At 30.1% G+C, this 22,453-nt stretch overlaps 1 protein-coding gene and 1 pseudogene across 4 annotated transcripts in view; both read right to left on the reverse strand.

Moving 5' to 3' along the window:
* The window catches only part of LOC122270840 (uncharacterized), a 313,909-nt pseudogene that overhangs the window by 76,866 nt on the left and 214,590 nt on the right, over positions 1-22,453 (reverse strand).
* Positions 7,271-22,453, reverse strand: part of LOC107454305 (rolling pebbles) — a 119,957-nt gene continuing 104,774 nt past the window's right edge. For all 4 annotated transcript variants that reach the window (XM_043051230.2, XM_016071446.3, XM_043051231.2 and 1 more), the window contains 8 exons: positions 21,436-21,760; positions 20,045-20,220; positions 19,381-19,513; positions 17,787-17,878; positions 16,951-17,097; positions 15,048-15,148; positions 12,982-13,140; positions 7,271-11,494 (listed from right to left, as the gene is read on the reverse strand). In XM_043051230.2, the coding sequence (XP_042907164.1) occupies positions 11,353-11,494; positions 12,982-13,140; positions 15,048-15,148; positions 16,951-17,097; positions 17,787-17,878; positions 19,381-19,513; positions 20,045-20,220; positions 21,436-21,760 (1,275 nt within the window). In that variant the 3' untranslated portion in view covers positions 7,271-11,352. The remainder of the gene's footprint in view (positions 11,495-12,981; positions 13,141-15,047; positions 15,149-16,950; positions 17,098-17,786; positions 17,879-19,380; positions 19,514-20,044; positions 20,221-21,435; positions 21,761-22,453) is intronic.

Here is a 22,453-nt window from a genome sequence, read left to right on the forward strand (position 1 = left end):
TTTTACTTTTAAAAGTGAAACTATCATTATTGTATTTAGACATCTATCATTACTTACATATTTAATAATAGTTATTCTTATGTTTTATGACTCTACTTTTTAAAACATATTTAGTTCTGAAGTTGTTATCTCCAAAATTTGCTATCTTGAAATTTTAAGCATCCCTTCAACTTTGAGATATCGAGAGTATACCGTATTATAGGGATGGCCAAATGACTGAAGCCGTTTCTTTAAACATTTTAGAAAAAATTTCCTATACATTCAAAGAAGTATATATCTGAATAGAATAAATATTTTGAATTAACCATATTGCATAACATTTTTTGATGATTATTTATACCAAACAATATTTTTATAATCATGTTTTTACTACCTTTCATTCAATGATATTCAAACTGGATTAATGTAATTGAAATTTTAGGTGTAAAAATTTAACAAAATAAAAATTTAATTTCATATTGTAACATAGGTTATTTATAATCTTAGATTATATTACTGCATTACCATATAAGGATTCATAAATAGATATGGTAAGAATAAGTTTTAAAAAACCTGAGTTAAATATATGTACCATAAGCAATAAATAAAACAAACAACTTAATTTTTGATCTAAAAATAGGATTTTTATGTCTTGAACTTAATGGTGGTACGAGAGCCTAACCTTATTATTAATTAGTTTGTGCAGATGACACTTGAAAATTACAAAATGAGACACAAAAATGTACTTTCGACAAATAAAAGTATATCTTTTTCCCCGATTCTAATTCTTGACCCTTAAAATATGGGAGGTAATGGTAACCTGGAAAAGATGGTTCCAATACTTGAGGTAGGTGAGCACTCGAAAGTTTAAGCTCATGATGTTAATTTTGAGCCACAATGACTCAGTGGTTAAGACACTGAGCTGTCATTGCAAAGTACTGGAATCCAATCCTCAATAGTGGCTTGAAGCCCACACAACTTCAGATTAGTAAGAACCAGATTGTCAGTTGAATAAAGGTGGCCTGCGTATATTATTGACCATGTTGTTATACACATAATCATGGCGCTGGTAGCGAAATTGTGGAGTCTTAGCTTGCTTGAGCCTTCTAGTCTTTAACAGGCTATTGCGAGAATGCTAAACATTGTATTTTTAGCCATAGAGAAGATACTCAAAAAAATCTTAAAAAATAACTCAACTAGAGAGAACTCAAAAAAAATTACTGTAATATCTTATTCATGCTAAGATAGTTTAATAAAAAATACTATTTTATAATTATTTATATTTTATTACTAAATTTACGAACTGTCTAAAATATTTTGAATTGTAAGATATGCATGTAAGGTATATATATATATATTTTATTTAGCATTATTTTGATAATTATTGAACATTTTTTCAAATTTTAGAAGAAAAGAGAAAAATACAGTACTTAACTTATTCATGTGGTCATATACATCGAGCAATTGCATAGTGAATATCGGCTTTAATGATTCTTTTTTCTAAATTTATATATCGAACTCAAATTTTTCAAAATTTTATTGAAGATGTCAGCATTGCATAAAAAAGTCTTAATGAATTGCGTCCTGATTGAGCCTGTGAATACATTTAGTGAATGTGGAAATCTTTAAATTTCTGTGAATATTTGAGTTTCTGATGATCTTGCTCCAGTTAATCTGCATAGAATCTTGTTTCGNTTTTTTTTAACCATTTTTTGTTATATTTTTATTATTGTTTGTAATATTTGAATGCCTTTCAGGATATTCATTATTTTCATTTACTTATTTATTATTATTTTTTTTGTATTCATACTATCATGAAATTATTCTCGAATTTTGATCCATTTTATCCCTTGCGACTAACTTGCAATTTTAATTATTATGTAACCAATGTTTCAAATTCAGCATGGAGTAAAAAATGGAAATAGTTTACTATCAGCTATTGTGTGACGAAAGTAACGCCTACTTTCTATCCGTCGCTTTCAATGTATTGCGAACAGTTACATAATTTGTTTTATGCTGTTAGATCATACTTCTATGCAAAATTGAATACTATTACTAGAAATATACTTGGCTAAATTTTCCTTAACTTCATAAAAAATTTATAATGTATTGGTCGTTTTGCTTTTAAAAACATAAATTGATGACATTAAACTCTAAAAAACATGAGAAGTAATATAAAATTGGCACTCGGCCTTAATGACCCAGCAACGAGAGGAAGACAGACTAGCAAATTTAATAAAACATGGATCATTAAACTTCTGAAAACATGAGAAATAATCTAAGGGGGACGCTAACGCTTTGGAGATCGATGACCAAGCAACGAGAGAAATCGGTATATCTTTAACTCTTGCAAGTCAAAGAGTATGTGGTTAAGAACTTTGAGACTTGCCTTTATTTATGTTGTATACTTCCGACCTCCTCCACTGGCTCTTACATCCATCAGTACGCGGATATTTAACTCTTGAATATCAAGATTATAACCATTGCTTTGATGCGTGGCTTTACTTTATTTAATTCCTCCTCCACTGACTCATTCAATAGCCTGCGGAGAAGGGTTTATATATAGAACATACTTATGGTTATGGAAACGGAAACTTATACTACAATATGAAATAATTTTAATATTAATTACAGTTATTAATAAAAATAAGTGGTAGTTAACTATTTTTTACTTATATTTCGAGTATTTTATTGATAGTAGTGCTCCATCAGCTAAAATTCGAGAGCAAATTAAAAGCAGTAGTTAAATTAAATGCCTTCAATACTTGACAAGACAGTCTACTATCTGACTCAAATCTTTATTATGATTGATGAACAACTTACGTCGATAGTAATCCTCCATCAAAGGGAGCGTTATAGTTTTTAAAATCAACCAGTAAAATCATCAAGATATGTAAGCATATGTCGAAGGTTACAGTCAGCGGTTATAACATTAGTGTCTTGTGGTATCTGTTGTATCTCTGGGGCTGTTATAAATATAAATACTTCATTTGTCTGAATATGTAAATATATAATTGATTATCTATTTTTACCCTGCGCAGATTAATCGGCAACAGCCTTTGGCCTAATACCGAGTAACAAGATCAACTATCGACGTAGGCATTTTGTTATAGTATGATTCAATATAACTACTAATAATCTCTCATTTCAATTCTTAGCAAACGGAGAACATTCATTGTAATAGAAGTGTTTAATATATTCTGTTAACAAGCTCGGAGTGTGTTTGATTACTATTCCCATAAGTTTCACCGTAGAAAGTAACGCCTACTTGGCAAAAATGGGAAGGGCGGGCATAATACAGCTTGCAATTTCATACACCCTGCAATAGATTCAGGATTATTTATGCAAAAATTTATACAATTGCTGAAATGCCAATTGCTCCGAAAAATTCAAAATAATTTAAAAAGCGGTAAATAGCTACAAGCTAAAATTTGCAAATAATTGACTAATTTTGTTACCTGTTTAAGTGGTTTTGCATGACTTAACTATACTTAGATAGACTGAGGTTTTATACGGAGCACCTGTCCGCGAAGCGGACACTCCACTCCTTCATCATGATGTAGTNTTCAAAATAATTTAAAAAGCGGTAAATAGCTACAAGCTAAAATTTGCAAATAATTGACTAATTTTGTTTCCTGTTTAAGTGGTTTTGCATGACTTAACTATACTTAGACTGAGGTTTTTCCGGAGCACCTGTCCGCGAAGCGGACACTCCACTCCTTCATCATGATGTAGTACGAGTAGGCGCCTGTAGTACTGACGTTAGCAAGAGATACTAGAGAAGTAGCAGAAGCTTTGGGCGACGCAGGTTTATATTCTGTGTCTAGCTTAATAAATGTGAGATTGTAGATCAAGGTTNGAAATAATCTAAAAGGGACGTTAACGCTCCGGGCATCGATGACCAAGCAACGAGCGAAATCGTTAAATATCTATACATCTTGGAAATCATACAGTATGTGAATAACCATTGATGCCTGGCTTTATTTACTTTTACTTCCTCCTCCACTGACTTTTTAATGAGTCTGCGGGGAAGGATTAATATAATCATCAATTCTCCACATATGTTTCATCAGCAAAATACTCCACAGAAATAATTTTAATCTGAATTACTTTTTTTAAAAAAATTATTGGTAGTCAGAATGTCCTTTTAATAATTCACGTATTTCATTGATAGTAATGCCGCATCAACTAGAATTCGAGAATAAATTGAGAAATGTAGTTAAATTAAATACCTTCAATACTTAACAAGACAGACTACTATCTACTGAAAGGTTTATTATGATTAACGAACGGATTATGCCAATTTGGATGATGTTTCATCTCTTGTCTTTCGAGTGAGTCGTACCTATTTCATTCTCTTACAATTATGTCAGTTTCTACTAAAGTTGATTTGTTTTAAGAGTTTTAGTATGTTGCAAGTTAAGTTTTAAAGGCTGCGCGGCCTAGGTACCCAATTTGTTTTAAATAAAGAAAGAAGAATGATTAACGAACAACTTACGCCGATAGTAATCCTCAGTCAAAGGGATCGTTATATTTTTTAAATTTCACAAAATCAACAAGATATATAAGAAGCCAATGTCGATGGTTGCTTCAGTGCTCTACAGTCAGCTGTTCCAACATTACTGTCTTGTTTTACGATACACTGTGTCACTAGTTTATGAGACATTCGTTAGAGTCTTGTTTTAGCCGATCATGTGATTCAAACTTTATTTTCTTAGCTCGTAACGCAGGGATTCCAAAACTGGGTTTTACAGAAATCTTCCAAAAGTTCCGTGAAATTATTTAGATTTTGAAAATTGTAACCTAAATTTTAATAAATATCAAGTTTTACTTTGTTTTGATGCATTTTCGCTGCAAAAATAGGAATCGAGAACAAGGTGACAACGGTGATATCTCGAACGGAACAACGGTGATATCTCGAATGAAAAAATTAAACATTTCATTTTCAACGAACCATAGCGGCTTAGTTTTATCATTTTATTTATCTGTTGTTGTTTCGAATGCCGTTTGCCGATACCAGCAAGCCAGCTTGGTAAAACCAAACAATTTTAAAACAGAGGGGGCGTTTCTTGTTTTTCCGTGGTGCTATCTATGGCCAAGAACAGATTTAACATGCACCATGGTGCTATCATAGAGTTGATATAGTAGGTAGAGGAACCAAGTCCGCTTTATTCCTTCCGAAAAGACACGCCACAGATAGCAAGCAAAGAGTTACAATCACGTGATGGAAAGAGTGCAATACTTGGCGCAGTATCACAAATGTTGGCGCACTAAGTTTTTAAACAGCTTTATTTCGATATTACCGATGCGCAAATAATCGGAGCATTTGAAAGAGANAGAGAACTAAAACAAAACCGAAAGTTTACTCAACTGTTCCTTGGCGCTAAAGTATCTCGCCAAGGAAGCCAACAAAGCTTTGCAGCTATTTCAGCTAAAAATAGAATATATATTGAAATATACTTAAACATTATAAGTTTAAAGTTTAAGAAACAATAAAAACTTATGTTAAATGCAAAAAAAGTGAGCAAAAACGAGCGTAATTGATTATTAAAGCAAATAAAACATGATTATCAGAGCATGACTGAGTATCGGAAAAATTTTAAAATCAATTTTAAAATAGAAAAAGTGAAAAAAAATGTCGCCCTTTCTTGTAAAAAGTTATCGGACAGTCCCTAGAAAACTTTTCCTTGAAGCAAAATGCTCAGGACTTTTGTACCATTCTTATTTCTGAATTAAAAAGACAGACAGTTAATTGCATCAGACGATCGTAATGCTAAACGAATGGACGGGAATCGAAGCGGTCTCAGTGAACGGCAAGTTTGGGCTACAGTCACGTGACTTTATCTTGTCCACGGGTCGGGGGTTATTCTACTCTCTCTACCCAGTATTTCAACTCTATGGGTGCTATCTATGTGTCCGCATTCATACATTCATTCATCTGCAGATCGTAATTTTGTCTGTTTAAGAGAACGATCATTCTACAATGCAGAGATATTGATTTGTTAAGGGAATATGGAGAAATTTATGGCCCGACAGATTTAACATGCACCATTTAGTACATGGGGAATCTTCGGAGGAGGATGGAATTAACCCGAATTTGCGTCACATGGTGATACCCGAAATTATCTTGATGGTAAGAGGACTCTAACCCATGATCCGCCTACCACTGACGATAATTTACGTTGACACTGTGGTGGATGCGAGTCGGGTGTGGAATTCGTATCTGATATTTGAACCCTTGTCACTTTATTGGGGAAGCGAGTGCCCTATTTCCTGAGCCACCATGGTTCAAGCGAACATAGTGTAAAAAAGTTACTTTACGAATTAGTGATCGTAGTTTACTTTTGATGCAAACATGAACATTCAAACCGAAACAGCTAAGCTCACGTTGCGTATCACAAAGCGTCTTCACTTTTTGAATGGCAGAAATGTCTAAGACAGAAATGTTAGTTTTGCAAAGAAAAAGGAAATGCAATATTTTAACATTTCCTTTTGCAAATGCAATACCTTCAAGAAGATATATTGCATGTTGAAGGTATTGTATCTTGGAGATCATTGTACCAATTTATACAATGCAATATTTACACATTATGGTAAGAAGTAGCATGTGGTGAAAAAAAAAATTCTGAAAATAGTGAAGGAATTTTTCTTTTGTTAGGGAATGAAATAACTTAGATCATGGTCACTCATATAGACCTTTAGAAAAATATGGAGTTGAAGTTGGAAGAAGGAAATCATTTACTAACTTTTTCGCTTTTTTGTATTTAAAACTGAAATAAATAAAATAACCTTATTCGGGAAGGCACTTACTTTAACTGCAAAAAAATTTATTTCCCTAAAATTGTTCTTGTCCTAATAGCAGGAGGCTAATCATTTTTGACCAGTTATAAGCATGCAAGCCTTGTTTCTTGCATATCGGCAATTTGAAAGTGACTTGGAAGTGGGTCATAATAGCAAATTTCTCGTAAAATGCCATACTCGTTATATCAAACTTATACTGCAGCCTAATTTATAAGAAATTTTACTGGAGAAATAAATATCAAATACCTAAAATGAAAAAGGCGTCTCTAATATTTAAATTTTTTTTTGTCTAATACCAAATTTCATCTTCCGCCCACATCCACCAAGACTGGAGTGACCTTGAAAGTGTGAGCAGAGTTTGGGAGTGAAGGTGTCCCTTGATATCCTTTGATATTTAACACATTTATTTTCAATTTTCTAATCTAATTTGTATCTCTCAAGGTATCTGACCTTTTCAGACACCCTGTATATAAACCACACAAAAAAAAAACTCATTTCAACTGTTTTATTGCAACTATTAGTTCAAAAAGTAATATAGTTACAGCATTAAAACAAAACAAATAAATGAACACTTTTGACAAAAGTCTTTTTACACATTAGAAATTGAATAAAAATAATTATTTCAGAATATCACCTTGAAAAACAAGTCTACTACATAGTCAACACTTAATTATTTACAATTCTATAAAACTTCTAAAATTTATGATCACAGTCTTTGAAATATATTTACAAAAGTAAGACAATTATCTACACTTTATTTACACATCTAAATTTAATTTAATTTATGTACAATCAAGGAATGTTGAACAAGCTAATATTTCATATAAAATGGTCCAAACAAAAGAGTTTCCTAAACCAAATATAAAATGATCATAAAGACAGATGATTTTTCTTTAACAGAAAATATGTTAATAATATGTTAATAATGTATAAGGTAAACCATCAGTTCCCAATTGGTGTTCCAAGAGTTAGTACTTCTTTATAACCAGTTATGAATTTTAAAACTTTGGATTATATTTCAATGAAACATATACTTCATAATTTATTTTATCTTGTGGTAGTTTTTATGAAATTACGTTAAGTAAAATGTCACTGAAAAAAAAAAGATATTTTTTAAAGGAAAATATTATACTTCCAATAACAATATATTGAATAAATAATGAAAAAAAAAAAACAACAACAAGCATTTATACAAAATTCCATCAGTATTTCATATCTCACTTTGCAAATCAAAATAAATAAATTCTTTAATAAATACATAAGTTTCCGCAATAACCATTTTTGGGTTCCGTCAATAAATCGTCAATTATTTAGGGTTCCATAGCCAAAAAGAATGGGGAACCGCTAAGATAAACAATGTATAAATAATTATTCTTTTTGCATTTAATCAAAAAATGTTAACAATATTTCAAAAATTAATATCTTTTTAGTATTACTAAGTCTTTTAATAGTACAGTATACTAAATATTACATAAAGGATTTAAAATATCGTTCTGTCAGTAACTATTTTAAAGTACCTTTAATATAATAACTAAAATTTTAATTGAAAGTTATTTAATTTTGCACTTTATCCATTAATATTGATAAACAGCACTATTGTTTGAAACGGAAAGTTTTTGAAATAAAAAAAAAAGATAAAAATTATTGTTCACATTAAATTTTAATAAAAATATAATTAATGAAATATTAGTGTTTTAAAAATTTATTAATAATTTATAAAATAATAAATAAGTCTACAGCTGCATTGAAAACACAATAAATATGGATGGAACACTATCACAAAAAGTTTCAGAATGATGCACAATTCCTAAATACAACGTAATACAAAGTTTTATAGAAAAAGTTATTACTAAATAATAAAAAAAAATTATGTTGACAGTTCCTTCAAGTATTTAAAGAATTAAAAAAAACAACAACAATGCAATTTACATTTTTATACAACAGAAGAGCTACAAAATTTTGAAAAATGGTTCTCAGAAATGCTTTGAATTTAATAATACACATAATATTGATATATATAATATTAAGAAATGAAATGAAGAAGTAATATATAAACAACATATACAGTATATTCTCGATATCTCGAAAACCTTTCTATGTCAAATAAATGATTTCCCCCTTGGCATTATATATCTACTCATGTTAACTTGAAATTCTATGTTGAAGTATTCTTCTCAAAACCTTGTCATGCAGAATTTTTTTCGAAATGGAAAATGAGTTTTTTCGAAAATTTCACAAAGTAAGTTTATTGTAAACCATTTCTTTTCTACTTCATGCATAATTCTTTTTATCTTACTTTTAAAAATGAAACTATCATTGTTGTATTTAGACATCTATCATTACTTACATATTTAATAATAGTTATTCTTATGTTTTATGACTCTACTTTTTAAAACATATTTAGTTCTGAAGTTGTTATCTCCAAAACTCGCTATCTTGAAATTTTTTTAAGTATCCCTTCAACTTTGAGATATCGAGAGTATACTGTATGTTCAGTCATTTGGATGGCCAAATGACTGAAGCCGTTTCTTTAAACATTTTAGAAAAAATTTCCTATACAATCAAAGAAGTATATATCTGAATAGAATAAATATTTTGAATTAACCATATTGCATAACATTTTTTGATGATTATTTATACCAAACAATATTTTTATAATCATGTTTTTACTACCTTTCATCCAATGATATTCATACTGGATTAAAGTAATTGAAATTTTTGGTGTAAAAATTTAACAAAATAAAAATTTAATTTCATATTGTAACATAGGTTATTTATAATCTTAGATTTTATTTACTGCATTACCATATAAGGATTCATAAATAGATATGGTAAGAAATGATAAGTTTTAAAAAACCTGAGTTAAATATATGTACCGTAAGCAATAAATAAAACAAACAACTTAATTTTTGATCTAAAAATAGGATTTTTATGTCTCGGTCTTAATGGTGGTTCGAGAGCCTAACCTTATTATTAATTAGTTTGTGCAGATGACACTTGAAAATTACAAAATGAGACACAAAAATGTACTTTCGACAAATAAAAGTATATCTTTTTCCCCGATTCTAATTCTTGACCCTTAAAATATGGGAGGTAATGGTAACCTGGAAAAGATGGTTCCAATACTTGAGGTAGGTGAGCACTCGAAAGTTTAAGCTCATGATGTTAATTTTGAGCCACAATGACTCAGTGGTTAAGACACTGAGCTGTCATTGCAAAGTACTGGAATCCAATCCTCAATAGTGGCTTGAAGCCCACACAACTTCAGATTAGTAAGAACCAGATTGTCAGTTGAATAAAGGTGGCCTGCGTATATTATTGACCATGTTGCTACAATCATGGCGCTGGTCGCGAAATTGTGGAGCCTTAGCTTGCTTGACCCTTTTGGTCTTTAACAGGCTATTGCGGGAATGCTAAACATTGTATTTTTAGCCATAGAGATGATACACAAAAAAATCTTCAAAAATAACTCAACTAGAGAGAACTCAAAAAAATTTTACTACAATACCTTATTCATGCTAAGATAATTTTATAAAAAATATTATTTTATAATTAATTATATTTTATTATTAAATTTAAAAATTGTCAAAAATATTTTAAATTGTAAGGTATGCGCATTTTTACGCCAACTCTATCCATGTAATTCTAAAATGTAATGAAGGGAATTGAAGGACTAATTCTTTGAAAATTAAAATGTAAAAATATGACGAAATTCACGAAATGTTTAATTAGCACTAAGGGGTCTAAAGTTATGATCAAAATACTGCCGTGCAATTGAAAAAGCAACACAAGTTCTTCACGACTCACTCTGAGAAAAATGGCTTAACAACTATTTCTCTTCCATTGCTAATGCTATGAACGCTAAAATAGAAATTCAAAAAACTACTAAAGCAAAATTTATTTTTGAAAAAAAAAATTTGCAGTATGTAGCTAATTTTACAATAATGCCAAATATATAAAAATCTCAATTTTGAATTTTTTGTCCCTTACGTGGATTTTTCAATTGCACGACAGTATACCGCCTTAACTATTGGTACAATAATTTTGCTATATTTCAACCACTCCTTATTTTAAGGGTAAAAAATATCGAAATCCTTGGGAGAAAAAGTACGTTTATCCAGAAAAAGTCTAATTTAATAAGTTAAATTATCATTTGCACAAACTATTTAGCATGTTTTAGTCATGACCTTTGAACCATAAAGACTGAGCAACATTACTATGTGATAATCCGATCACTGAATCATAAGTTATTAGGGTACTATAAATATTTTTATTTAGTGCATTGTACATAAAACATGTGCAATACAAATTAAAGACTTATTGAATGTATAAATATAACTTATTACATACTTCTCGAAAAAGGATTTCAAGAAAATTTTACATTTATAGATCACCACATTAAAAGTATTTGCATGAAGAAATGTAGCCAACCCTTGTACAACTGTAAATATGTACATGTATTTTTACAAATAAGAACAAAAGATGAGTTTTTGATTGAAAATAAACTTTGCAAGCACCAGGAGTTACTGTGTGAAGTTAAATGCAATAAATGTCAAGTTCATTCTAAAAAAATCAATGAATACTTTCACATCCACTGTCTTGCATTCTATCTTTAAGTTGGTTTAAATCTTCGACGAGATTTAAAGTCAAGTTGCACAGCCTGTCAATAGTTTCTGTGGAGCCAAGATCATCTAGCTGGGAAGTGTCTGGGCCACTGTTTAAAATAAAAAGAACAAAAAGAAATTATAATTTTACTTGAGTTATAAAAGAATATCAGCTTAATAAAAGTATACTTGAATTACAAAAGTTTACCAGCAAGAAAAACATATGCAGAGGTGATTGTGACGCTAAGTGAAAAACCTTGAAAGTTGCCAACTCGAACACGCAATTGAACAGTGTGCAAAAACTCATTAACAAGATACCCAATTTAATTACTATTAATATTTTATATAATTTTTTAAACTAAGATTTATAACTAAATTATCTACTAATTAAGAATGTCACACTTTTATAGTGACTAATTTAGGAAAAAATTTAGTTCTTACAAGAATAGTGATATTGGATTTAAAAAATTGCATGAATTTGAATCATTACATGGGATTTAAGAACGCCAAAATACATATTGCAATATTCGATTTCTGAATCACGTAAATACGAATAGCAACATTGGATTTTAAACTTGCGTGAATATTAGTCGCGATATTGGTTCCCCAAACTTGTATAAACAAATTGAGGTAATGGATTTTTAAATAACGTGAATACGAATCGCGATGTACAATTTTTAAATCGCGTGAATACGATTCACAGTGAGTAACTTTTAAATCAGTTAAATACGAAAATCAATGTTTGATATTAAAATCGCGAGAATAGGAATCGCGATATTATCAGATTCCAGCCTAATTTTAAATATTAAAAATGATAAAAATTTGACAAACCAAAAAATAAATAAATAAATAAAATTGCAGAAATGCGCGTATGGAAACGTCTCATTAACGCGATTTAGCAAAGGTTTCAAAATTTGAATTTTCATATTTTCTTTAAAATTCTGTGATTTTCCCAGTCTTTTATCCAAAAATCCCTGAATTTCTCAGGTTTTTTCCAGTAAAAAAAATTTCATGATAATGCCAAAAACAATTTCATGATAGTGATATACAAGGTTTTCTAGCTGGATGGCCACCATGTTCTTAGAGCATTTTGCTAGTGGAATAATGTTTTCTTCAGAAATTAGCGTGGAATTTTCCGAAATTAAATTAGTGAGCTGTGGCGACTTAGGGGGTAGAGTGTTCCCCTCCCAATGAGTTGACCCCAGTACAAATCACAACAGTGGTTAATTGATTTGAACTCTTCTCCTACCTTGCACCAACCACTGTGCTGACGTTAAATATCCTCAGTGGTAGACAGATCACGGGTTTGAATCTCTGTGATATCAGGCAAACTAGGGGAGGTCCATTTAACGCAAATTCGGGTTACTTCCATCAAAAAGGCTATTTTGTCTCATTGCTTGGTCCAGAAGATCCTCAGTCTTCTGGGTTAAGTTCAAAAACACACAGCTACAGAGTTAAATATTTGTACTGGTACACTCAGATTTGGGTGAACTGTTTTATGCCGGTTATATAATGAAATCAAATAACAATAAATATAATTTTTAAAGAATTGAGGGGATGTTTCAGATTTTAAAGTGGGTTTTTCAAAGATATTCACCTGAATCCAAGAGTGCTGTCATCATTGTAATTATTTTGGGGTGCAGATGATGAATTTGAGATTTGTTCTTTTAACCTCATCAGGGCACGCTTCATTTCCTGGTTTTGTGGTGCATACCTCAACGCTTCCAGGATATCCGATAAGGCATTTTCATTGAATCTGAAACAATTAGCAATTAAATGAGTCTGCAAATTTTAAAAAAGAATGCTCCTAAAAAACTAATGAAACCGTAACTGAGATACCACTTAAATTAAGCAGGCAATACATATGCTTACCAGGTTATAAATATGCTAAATTAAAATTAATCCGTAACAAAATTAATGTCATCTATGGATTAGCACGATCATTACAATAATGGAAAAGTTGCTGTTCCCTATTTTAATGACCAATACAAATACTAATGTAGAAAAGTGGTCACAACTTAAGACGTGTTGGTCAACCAGGCATTATATTCAAAGCATAATGAATTATCTCATTTGCATAATGTTTTTATTTCCTGTATTCTGAGATAATGAGTGATTTAAAATAAAAGGTAGGTGACCCATTAGTGAAAAAATTTAAAAACGACCCATTTGAAAAATAAAAAAAATTGTCATCCACTGCTACAGACTGTATGAATACACCTTTACCTATTCAAGGAATGTTATACAGCGTAAGCTTGATATAATAAAATTACTAAATAAAAACAGATGTTATAATGTAAGATAGCTAAAAGCGACTATATAAAATTAGGGAATATATTTACGTATTTCATGTAAATACTGCACTTATTTCGACCACTATTCGACAAAAATATACTACAACTGAAATAGAATTTTGAAACTGATTAGCACACAGTTCCTTTGTTAATAAAGTTGAAGTAATATTTTGTATAGTAAATTAAAGGATAAAAATACATTACAATTTTTCAAATTATATCTTTTAATATTGCACATAAACTTAAGTCAGTCAATGAGCCGTTTCCAAGATCTTAAAATTTTGTTTTACAATAACCTTGTCATGAAATTATAACATTTTGTTCTTTAGCCTTTAGAATTACATCAGGATTTTTCATTATTGTAAACAAGGTGCTTTTCGGGATCTTGAATAATTCAGGTATTTGAGATTTTGATGTTACTCTAAAATTTTACATTTCCTCTTTAAGCATATAGCTTTACAGTGGCTAGGAGGAACCACTTTCATAAAATAAAATAAACATCAAATAAAAATAAATTCAAGAAGAAAAAGCAAATAATACCACATGCTTTAATTCCAAAATAAAACACCTCTTACAACACTTCAAAGAAATAGAGAATACTATTTTCTGACGAGGAAAATATGATTGGTGAATATATTAAACACTTTGGAATGAAATTTTTAGAGGTTATGACTATTAATAAACTCAAATTTTTAAATGATGGTGTAATACATACTTCAAATTATCAATAATAGTAAGTAATTGATATTTCACAATTCTTTTGATTACATTCTTTTGATCAAAATTATTTCACAATTCTTTTGAATGAAAGGTTCTGCCCTTCTTTCTTTGTTCAGATGCTTCATGTTTATGGAGTGGTAACATCAAAAAATATAGTGGTTTTAATAGTTTTCTTGAGACTTTTGGTATGGATTGACTCATTATCAATGGGAAAATGTTAATTTTGAAAGCACAACAATGTCTAACCTCGGTTTCGGAGTGATTTTCAGGAAATTAAATGAAAAAAAAGAGAGAGAAAATTATGTTGCTATAATGTTCAGTTTGGCCTTCTAATGGAAGTAAAAATAACATTGCATCTATGTAACGGCAAACAGGAATTCAGGTAGCAGTCATTATAATTTAAAGGTCGTGTTAATGGTGGGGGGGTCGTAATAAAGAGCGGAGACTGTATTATTTTTGCGGTCTTGATTATAAACGTAACTAAAATAAAAATATTTACCATGATTCGCTAAAAAATAAACAAACAAAAAAAATTTAACATGGTGACCGAAATATTTTCTTCACTCATCTTCAATTTTTTCTTCAAAAAAGAGCATTTCAATACTTTTTTAATAGGAAATTTGCAGCAAGAATTAGAAAAAAAACTTACCCAAGTGCTTCATGTGCTCTTCCTCTTGCATAGTATCCTTCAAATGATTGGGGTTTCAAAGAAATGGCTTGTTCAGCTGCTTCAACAGCAAGTTTAGGTTCCTTCAAATAAAAATAAAAAATTATGGTGCATCAATCTAAAACTTTTTATAGATTAACACAATGAATATAAAAACAATAAAATAAGTAGAAATAAAAAAGGTTTACATTTTTTCAAAAATAAATTTACAAGAATACTATTAAAAACTTTTCATTTTAATCAAAAATCAGATGTACTCAGACTTAAATGGTTCAAAATAAACATATCACTTTAGGAAAAAAAATTTCATTAAGTAAATTATTTAAATCCTAATATCTAAGTAGTGACAAGTTTTCCTGTACGAAAAATACTCTAAAGTGGATTTGATTAAATATTATCTCAAAACTCATAAAACCACTTGAAACTAATATTTTTCCCATTTAGTTTTTATTACATAATACAAAAAAAAATCACTTATCAACAGCAGTAAGAAATTTATTGCAACTTTAAAAGATTTCATTTTATTTTAGAGCAGTTGTTGAACAGCCAACACAATTTTTTAGGTTTACAACTACTAATGTTCAACATCAAAGCCTTGTAATTTTGGTCCTAATTTAGAAGACAAAAGAACTTCTGGATCAAGTATTGGGAGAAATTTCCTTTAGTGCGGGACTTTCTAATGGAACTAACTCATGTTACATGAAGAGGAAAACCACAAAAACATCTAATGGTTAGCCTGACGGAAAGGAGAATCTAACCCATAATCTGTCTACTACTGAAGATATTTTATGTCAGCACTGCGGTCGGTGCGAGCTGGATGCAGAATTCTTATTGACCAGCCATCGCTAGGATTCGAACCTGGTTCACCTCATTGGAAGGATAACGCTCTATCCCCTGAGTCATCACTGCATAACTTTAAAAGATAAAAAAAATTTCACAGAGTAAAAAAAAAAAGGCTTTGGATGCTCTGAAGGAAGATTGTGTATTTCGCTTATCTACCAACTACCTAAAAAATGAGTCCTTACAGAATGAAACACAAAAGTGATGAAATTAAACAGTAAGACTTATAACAAATTATTTGTCGATTTGAAGCAAATTATACAGACAAATACCTTTACATATCTTAAAGTAATCATTAGTACTACTCATGGTTGTATTGACGACAATGATAGGAGCCGGATAAAAAAAACACTTTCAGAACGCTTTTCCAGGTATGTAAATCACAACGTTTGATCATAAAATTAAAAATACAAATATTCAATGAACAGTAAAATCTGTTTTATTAGATGGCAGAGAAACTTTAAAAGCTAAGAAAGCAGCAGGAAAGCAAAATAGATGCCTTTCAAACAAGATATTTAAATAAATATTGAAAATTTACTGACCGAACAAAATAAGTAACATGGATACCGTAAATACAGTACCAAGCCAATAACAACAGATGTAAAAAAGAAGAGGATGGAGAAATGAATCAGCATCAAATTGAGAAAACATGCCAAAGAGAACAATGGTATCGTATTAACCAGGTCACCATATGGAAAGAGGAAGAGAAATAGGCCCGAGAACAACATAGGCGAAGTATGACTACCAATGTGGGAAACCAATTTAATTGGCAGTGTTGGAATGCTGCCAGAGAGATCGCACTGACTGTGGCCTCATGAGCTTTACTGGCGTTAAGAGTTACAAGGTAATCATTTATAATGATCTGTTCAATCAAAATAGAAACTATGTGGAGAACAATAATTTAAAAACATTCAAATTGAAAAAAAAAAATTTACAAATTGAGACAAAAATAAGACTATAGCCTACTTTAAATTTTCAAATTAGTATTTAAAAAAGAAATTACATCATGTATACAGACAATATGTAAGAGGCAAACTAAACTTACGTCCATTTTTCTCCTACAACGTGACAAGCCTAAAAGAAGTTGATACTTTATTTTGACAAATCTAGGATCTCTTTCTACCTCACTTTCCATCTGGAACTTCTTCAGGGCGTACTGATACCTGTGGGTGGCATCTTTCAAACGTCCCCTCTGCAAAACAAATGTTACAAAAATTTTTTTATTTAAGGGGCAAAAATCCTTGATTTTTTCCATATTTTTATCGAATATCCCTGATTTTTGAATTTGGTTACATAAATTTTATTATTAATTTTTTAGTTAAGAGTTATTTCAATACATAAAATATATTACAAAATACTTATCGGAATTGTAAATAAAGAATCTTTTAAAAAGAAAAAAAAAAAAGAAAAGAAAGATTTTTGGTAAAAATATTGAAATTTGGTGTAAATCAAATCAACAGAGTCTCAGTGTACTGAAGTGCACAAACAATAACTCTTTTCAGAGATAGATGCACCTTTAGATGATATTTTAGCTTAATACTGATTATAAAATACTACGGAAGAAAATTAATTTAATGCACTTCCAAGGATTTAATTTTATTTCCAAAAGAGAAATAATTTTAATAACGATTTATTATTTTTAAATATAAGTAGATATTAGATTAAGTAGATATTGTTATACTAGCAAACATAGGCAAAAAGTTCCAAAACCTCATAGAAATTCACTAATAAACTGTTTGTAGAAATATTAGAAAAAAAAATTATATAGAATATTAGAACAAAAAATTAAATAAAAGGGAAACTCTTTATCTTCCCACGACTCTTATAAGTTTAAGACAAACAAATTGTTTCAACTAGTTTCTTTCATTTAAGTTGACTTACTTTGCACAAGACAGTGGCATCCTCAAGAAGCTTAGAGAAAAGCAAAGCAAGAATTTCTGGATTTCCTTCAGCCATTGTCCATGTTTTGGAGCCTAAAAGTACAAAACACATATTTTGAGATTATAAAGTAGATAAACACTAAATAGCCCACATAGAAAATTAACATTTAAAAGAAGTAAAATAACACTAGCAAAAAAAAGGGAGTTTCTAGTGAACACTAGCGAAACAAAGAAATAATAATAATTAGCAATTTAGTTTTCTTTATCTAGCAGGGAGTGATTAGGACACAAAGTGAAAATAAAATTTCATATACAAAATATCAATACCATTATATGTTTCATATTTAACATTACTTTTTGGACTAGCATTTATTATTAAATTACGCAGTAATGTAGAATATTACACCTTTATAGTAACTAATTTAAGAAAAGCTTACTCCTTAGAAAAATCCTGCGAATAAGTATCTCAATATATTGGATTTTAAAAACTCGAAAAACCAATCAAGGTGCATGATTTTTAGATTGCGTGAATATGAATCGTAATGGCAGGTTAATTCGTATATAAATGCAAAAAATCAATGTCTGATATCACAAACGCGTAAAAACAAATTGCAATATCGGATTTTAACAATGTATGAATAGGAATCGCGATATTGGAATTTTAAATCACGTGGATAGGGATTGCAATATACAATTTTTAAATCTCGTAAATACGAATAGCAACGCACAACTTTTAAATCAGGTAAATACGAAAATTGATGTTTGATATTAAAATCGCTTGAATGAGAATTGCAATGCCAGCAGATTCTGGTACAGTTTCAAACATTCGAAATGGTCAAAATCTGCCAAACAAAAATAATCTAATTAGAGGAAGAATGTAAGTAAACGTATCGTTTAAGGGCTTCACCAAAAGCTTCAAAATTTTGCCAGATTATAAGTTTTTGATTGACGAAATTCTGGAATATTCACCTAAAAACCACATGACCTGCTCTTGGTTTTTAAACAAAGAAGAATGAGTCGAAAACCTGGAATTACGGTGTTCACAAGAAATAAATCACTCCTGATCTAGCTCTAAATACTAATTATCAATCTTATTAAAATTAATAATATTTCAAACTAGCACAACACTATTTTTAACATTATTATACCATTAGCAACATTATTGATGATAACGGGGAATCACAATCGAAGGTCAAATTAAATTTTGAATAAAGTTATATACATTTAGTTTAGTAAAAGTTTACTTGTTTCAAAATATCAACAGCTTAACAAATCACAAGTAAAGGGCTCGACAATACAGAAATAAGCACATTTTTACGTCAAACTGTTCTTTAGTATTGTTTCCAGTAAATTACCCTTTAGATTTCCCACAAAATAACAGGCTAGTTACACAGGGAGATTACTTACATAGAACACTCTTTTGAACAACATTACAATTTGGATAATCAATATATTGTCCCAAGCCCCTCTTTTTATGAGGCAACTTTATTTCAAAAAATAAAGCAGTCCAAGATGCTATATGTTCAATAAATAAAATAATTTAAGAAAACAAACTTATCAAGATGAAGTTTTAATAGAAAAAAATCAGCACTTACCAAGTTTTGCCCCTTTATGTAAGAATCTGACAACCGCGGCAGCATTTTTACAACCAACTGCTCTGTCAAGTGGTTTCATTCCAGTTGAATCAACATTTTCCATAGATGCACCTGAATCCAACAATAATTGAACCTAAAAAATGAGAGAGAAAAATGAAGTCAAATTAAATTCATGGCAATAAATATTTAAAAATCTTACATTACTTTGCAACAAGGGCAAATACACTTCAGCTGTTGTGGTTTGGCTATTTATAAAATTTTAAAGAGCCCAATAATCTAACAGAAATGGTCTACCAAATCCAGAAACATAAATTTCTTTGCATATCTGATATTAATTTATTGCCGTGTTATTTTTAATAACCTTAGCACACAACATTGAAGTACTAGCAATATAACGATAAGCCACATTTTACATTAAATTGCACAAAGCTTTTTTAATGAAGAAAACTACGATCTCATATGTAGACAGTAAAATATGATGGTATCGCATCGCCATCCAGTAAAAATTCTCAAAGCTTATGAAGCACACATCAGATACCTATATCAAGGAACATTTTGATGTTAAAATACTACTTTTGTAAAAATTTGGCTTATCACTATCTTGGAACAAGAGCTTCAATTGAAGTATAGTTTGTATTTGAAATATCGAGGAGAGAATACATACTATTTCAGGATCTCCGTTATAAGCAGCAAAATCCAGTGGTGTTCGGCCACTTCTATCAGCAAGGTTCACTGCAAATCCATGTCTTAGTAAACACTGAACAGCTTGATAGTGACCTTTAAGGCAAGCCCAACTCAGTGCAGTCATACCATCACGATCAGTGACTTCAGAAGCTGCGCCTGCAACAATTTAAATTTTCAGTATTAATGATTTTAAGATAAAAAGTTTGCACTTATTTTCAGAAAAAATATTATGAGCTAAAATTTTAGTTTGAATAAAAAGTTTAGTCAAATATTAGTTCCACAATGTATAAAAACACTAAAAGAAAATGCACTAGAACTACAATTTTTGCTCTGAATCAAACTAAATTTTCTTTCTAAAATGTGAGGTTATCAGAAAAACAAGTCTGATTAAGTGGCTGAATATAAGTTTTATTGGGTAAGGAACATATGGCTCTTTACAAAATAAAATTATCACCATTGTAAATTAACACTAGGATTAATAAATTAAAAGTCAATTAGAAATGAAAAAAATGGAAATATTATTTATATTGATAAAAAAAATTATGTCACTTATTTAATAATCAATGAAAAAATACAAGATAATGTTAAAAAAGTAAAAAATAGGAGGCAAAATTATTATTTTTTTTAATAGTAAACAATGCCAGGCTGTAAAATTACAAAAAAGTATTGATACTCTTCATAGCACTTGTTTGATCAATACTTTTTTTATAGTATTTTTTATAGGCAAGGATATAAAATTGTTAAAAGGTATTGATACTTTTCATAGTACTTGTTAGAAATTTAATGACTTTTTTACTTTTATAACGGTTTTCATTGCTTTAAATATTTTTTCACAAAGCAATGCGTTAAAATAATAATGAGATCAATTTAAACAAATAACTTCATTTAAGAGAGTTTCAAACAAAATAATAATTGCTACTTATTATTTTAAAACAAGTTTCCAGTACAGTTTCAAAGAAAATTAAAATGTTGCTAAAATGATTTTTTTAATACCTGCAACATTACTGAGAGCAGTTTAAAATAAAATGTAGCAAAAATATTTTCCCCTGTTTATTACGTTACTGAAATCAGTTTTTAAAATACAAAATTTTAGCAAAAAAAATTTTTTTTTTCTCTATATCATATCAACCTATCACATGATAGCAGCCTTAAAGAAAACTAAAATTCAGCTAAGATAATTTTTATTCCCTCTTACATTATTTAGGTGAGTTAAAAAAATGCAGCCAAAACTTACAGGAGATTATTTATAGCTAAGAAATCACAAATGTGGCCAAAATTTTACAGGAAATTATTTATAGATAAAAAATTAAAAATGCGGCCAAAACTTTTACAAGAAATTATTTATAGCTAAAAAATTAAACAATTAGAAACCTTTAGATAACAACAGCTCAAGAACTGGGTGTCCACCAATGGCAGCCATCATTAATGGAGTTCTACCCAATGAATCAGTCTCTTCAATGGATGCTCCATGCATCATGAGTTTTTCGGCCACTTCCCAGTGTCCCTCAGAAGCAGCACATAACAGGGGAGTGTCCTTCTGTTGATTTGTAGAGGAAACTGAGGCCCCGCGCCTCAATAGGACACTACACACTTGCAAATGACCTGAAGAGCTTGCGGCAGTCAGTGCAGAGTGGCCAGTCAGTGCATCCAGGCCACTGATATTTACTTCCGGCATGTCCAAAAGAAACTCACAAACCTAAAGAATATTAAATTTATATTATTCATTAAACTGCTACATGGATTAAAAATTATATACCAAAACAATTTTAAAAATTAATATCCGACTTCATTGTTTGTTGAACAACATGTCCTCATAAAGGTTTAAAAGGTGCCAATGCACCTTTAGATTGCACCTTTAGAGTAAGATTTTTCTACAGTAATTTTAAATCACGGATAATTATACGAAAGTCCTATTTATTTCCTATTACTTCACAATTGCGTGATGTAGCAATGGACAGCATTGCACTTTACCCTTCCAACTTCTCAGATAAGCAGGTATCCATCAATTTCAAGCTAGAAGGGCTTCAAGTTGTCACTGAAGACGGAACTCCAGACTTTCCCAGAGGCAGTTCTGTGCCTTAACCACTGAGCTATTGTGGTTGTGCAAGAATTATTGCTTGATTTAATTCTTGAATTAATATTAATTATTAATGCAATTAACTTACTAAAAACTTTGGATAAAGAAGACTGCACACAACTCTTACCCCTTTTTTACCCCTTAAGATTCTAAGGTACTGAAGACTACTCCGACCTTTCCAAGTGACAGCTCAGTACCTTAAGCATTGAGCAATTGTGGTTCTCTTATAATTATTGCTCGAATTAATTTGTAATTAATATTAATTATTTTAATGCAATTAATTTACCAAAAATTTCATCTCATAAATCTTAG

Source organism: Parasteatoda tepidariorum, chromosome 6 (genome assembly GCF_043381705.1).
Source record: "Parasteatoda tepidariorum isolate YZ-2023 chromosome 6, CAS_Ptep_4.0, whole genome shotgun sequence".
Taxonomy (NCBI): Eukaryota; Metazoa; Arthropoda; class Arachnida; order Araneae; family Theridiidae; genus Parasteatoda; species Parasteatoda tepidariorum.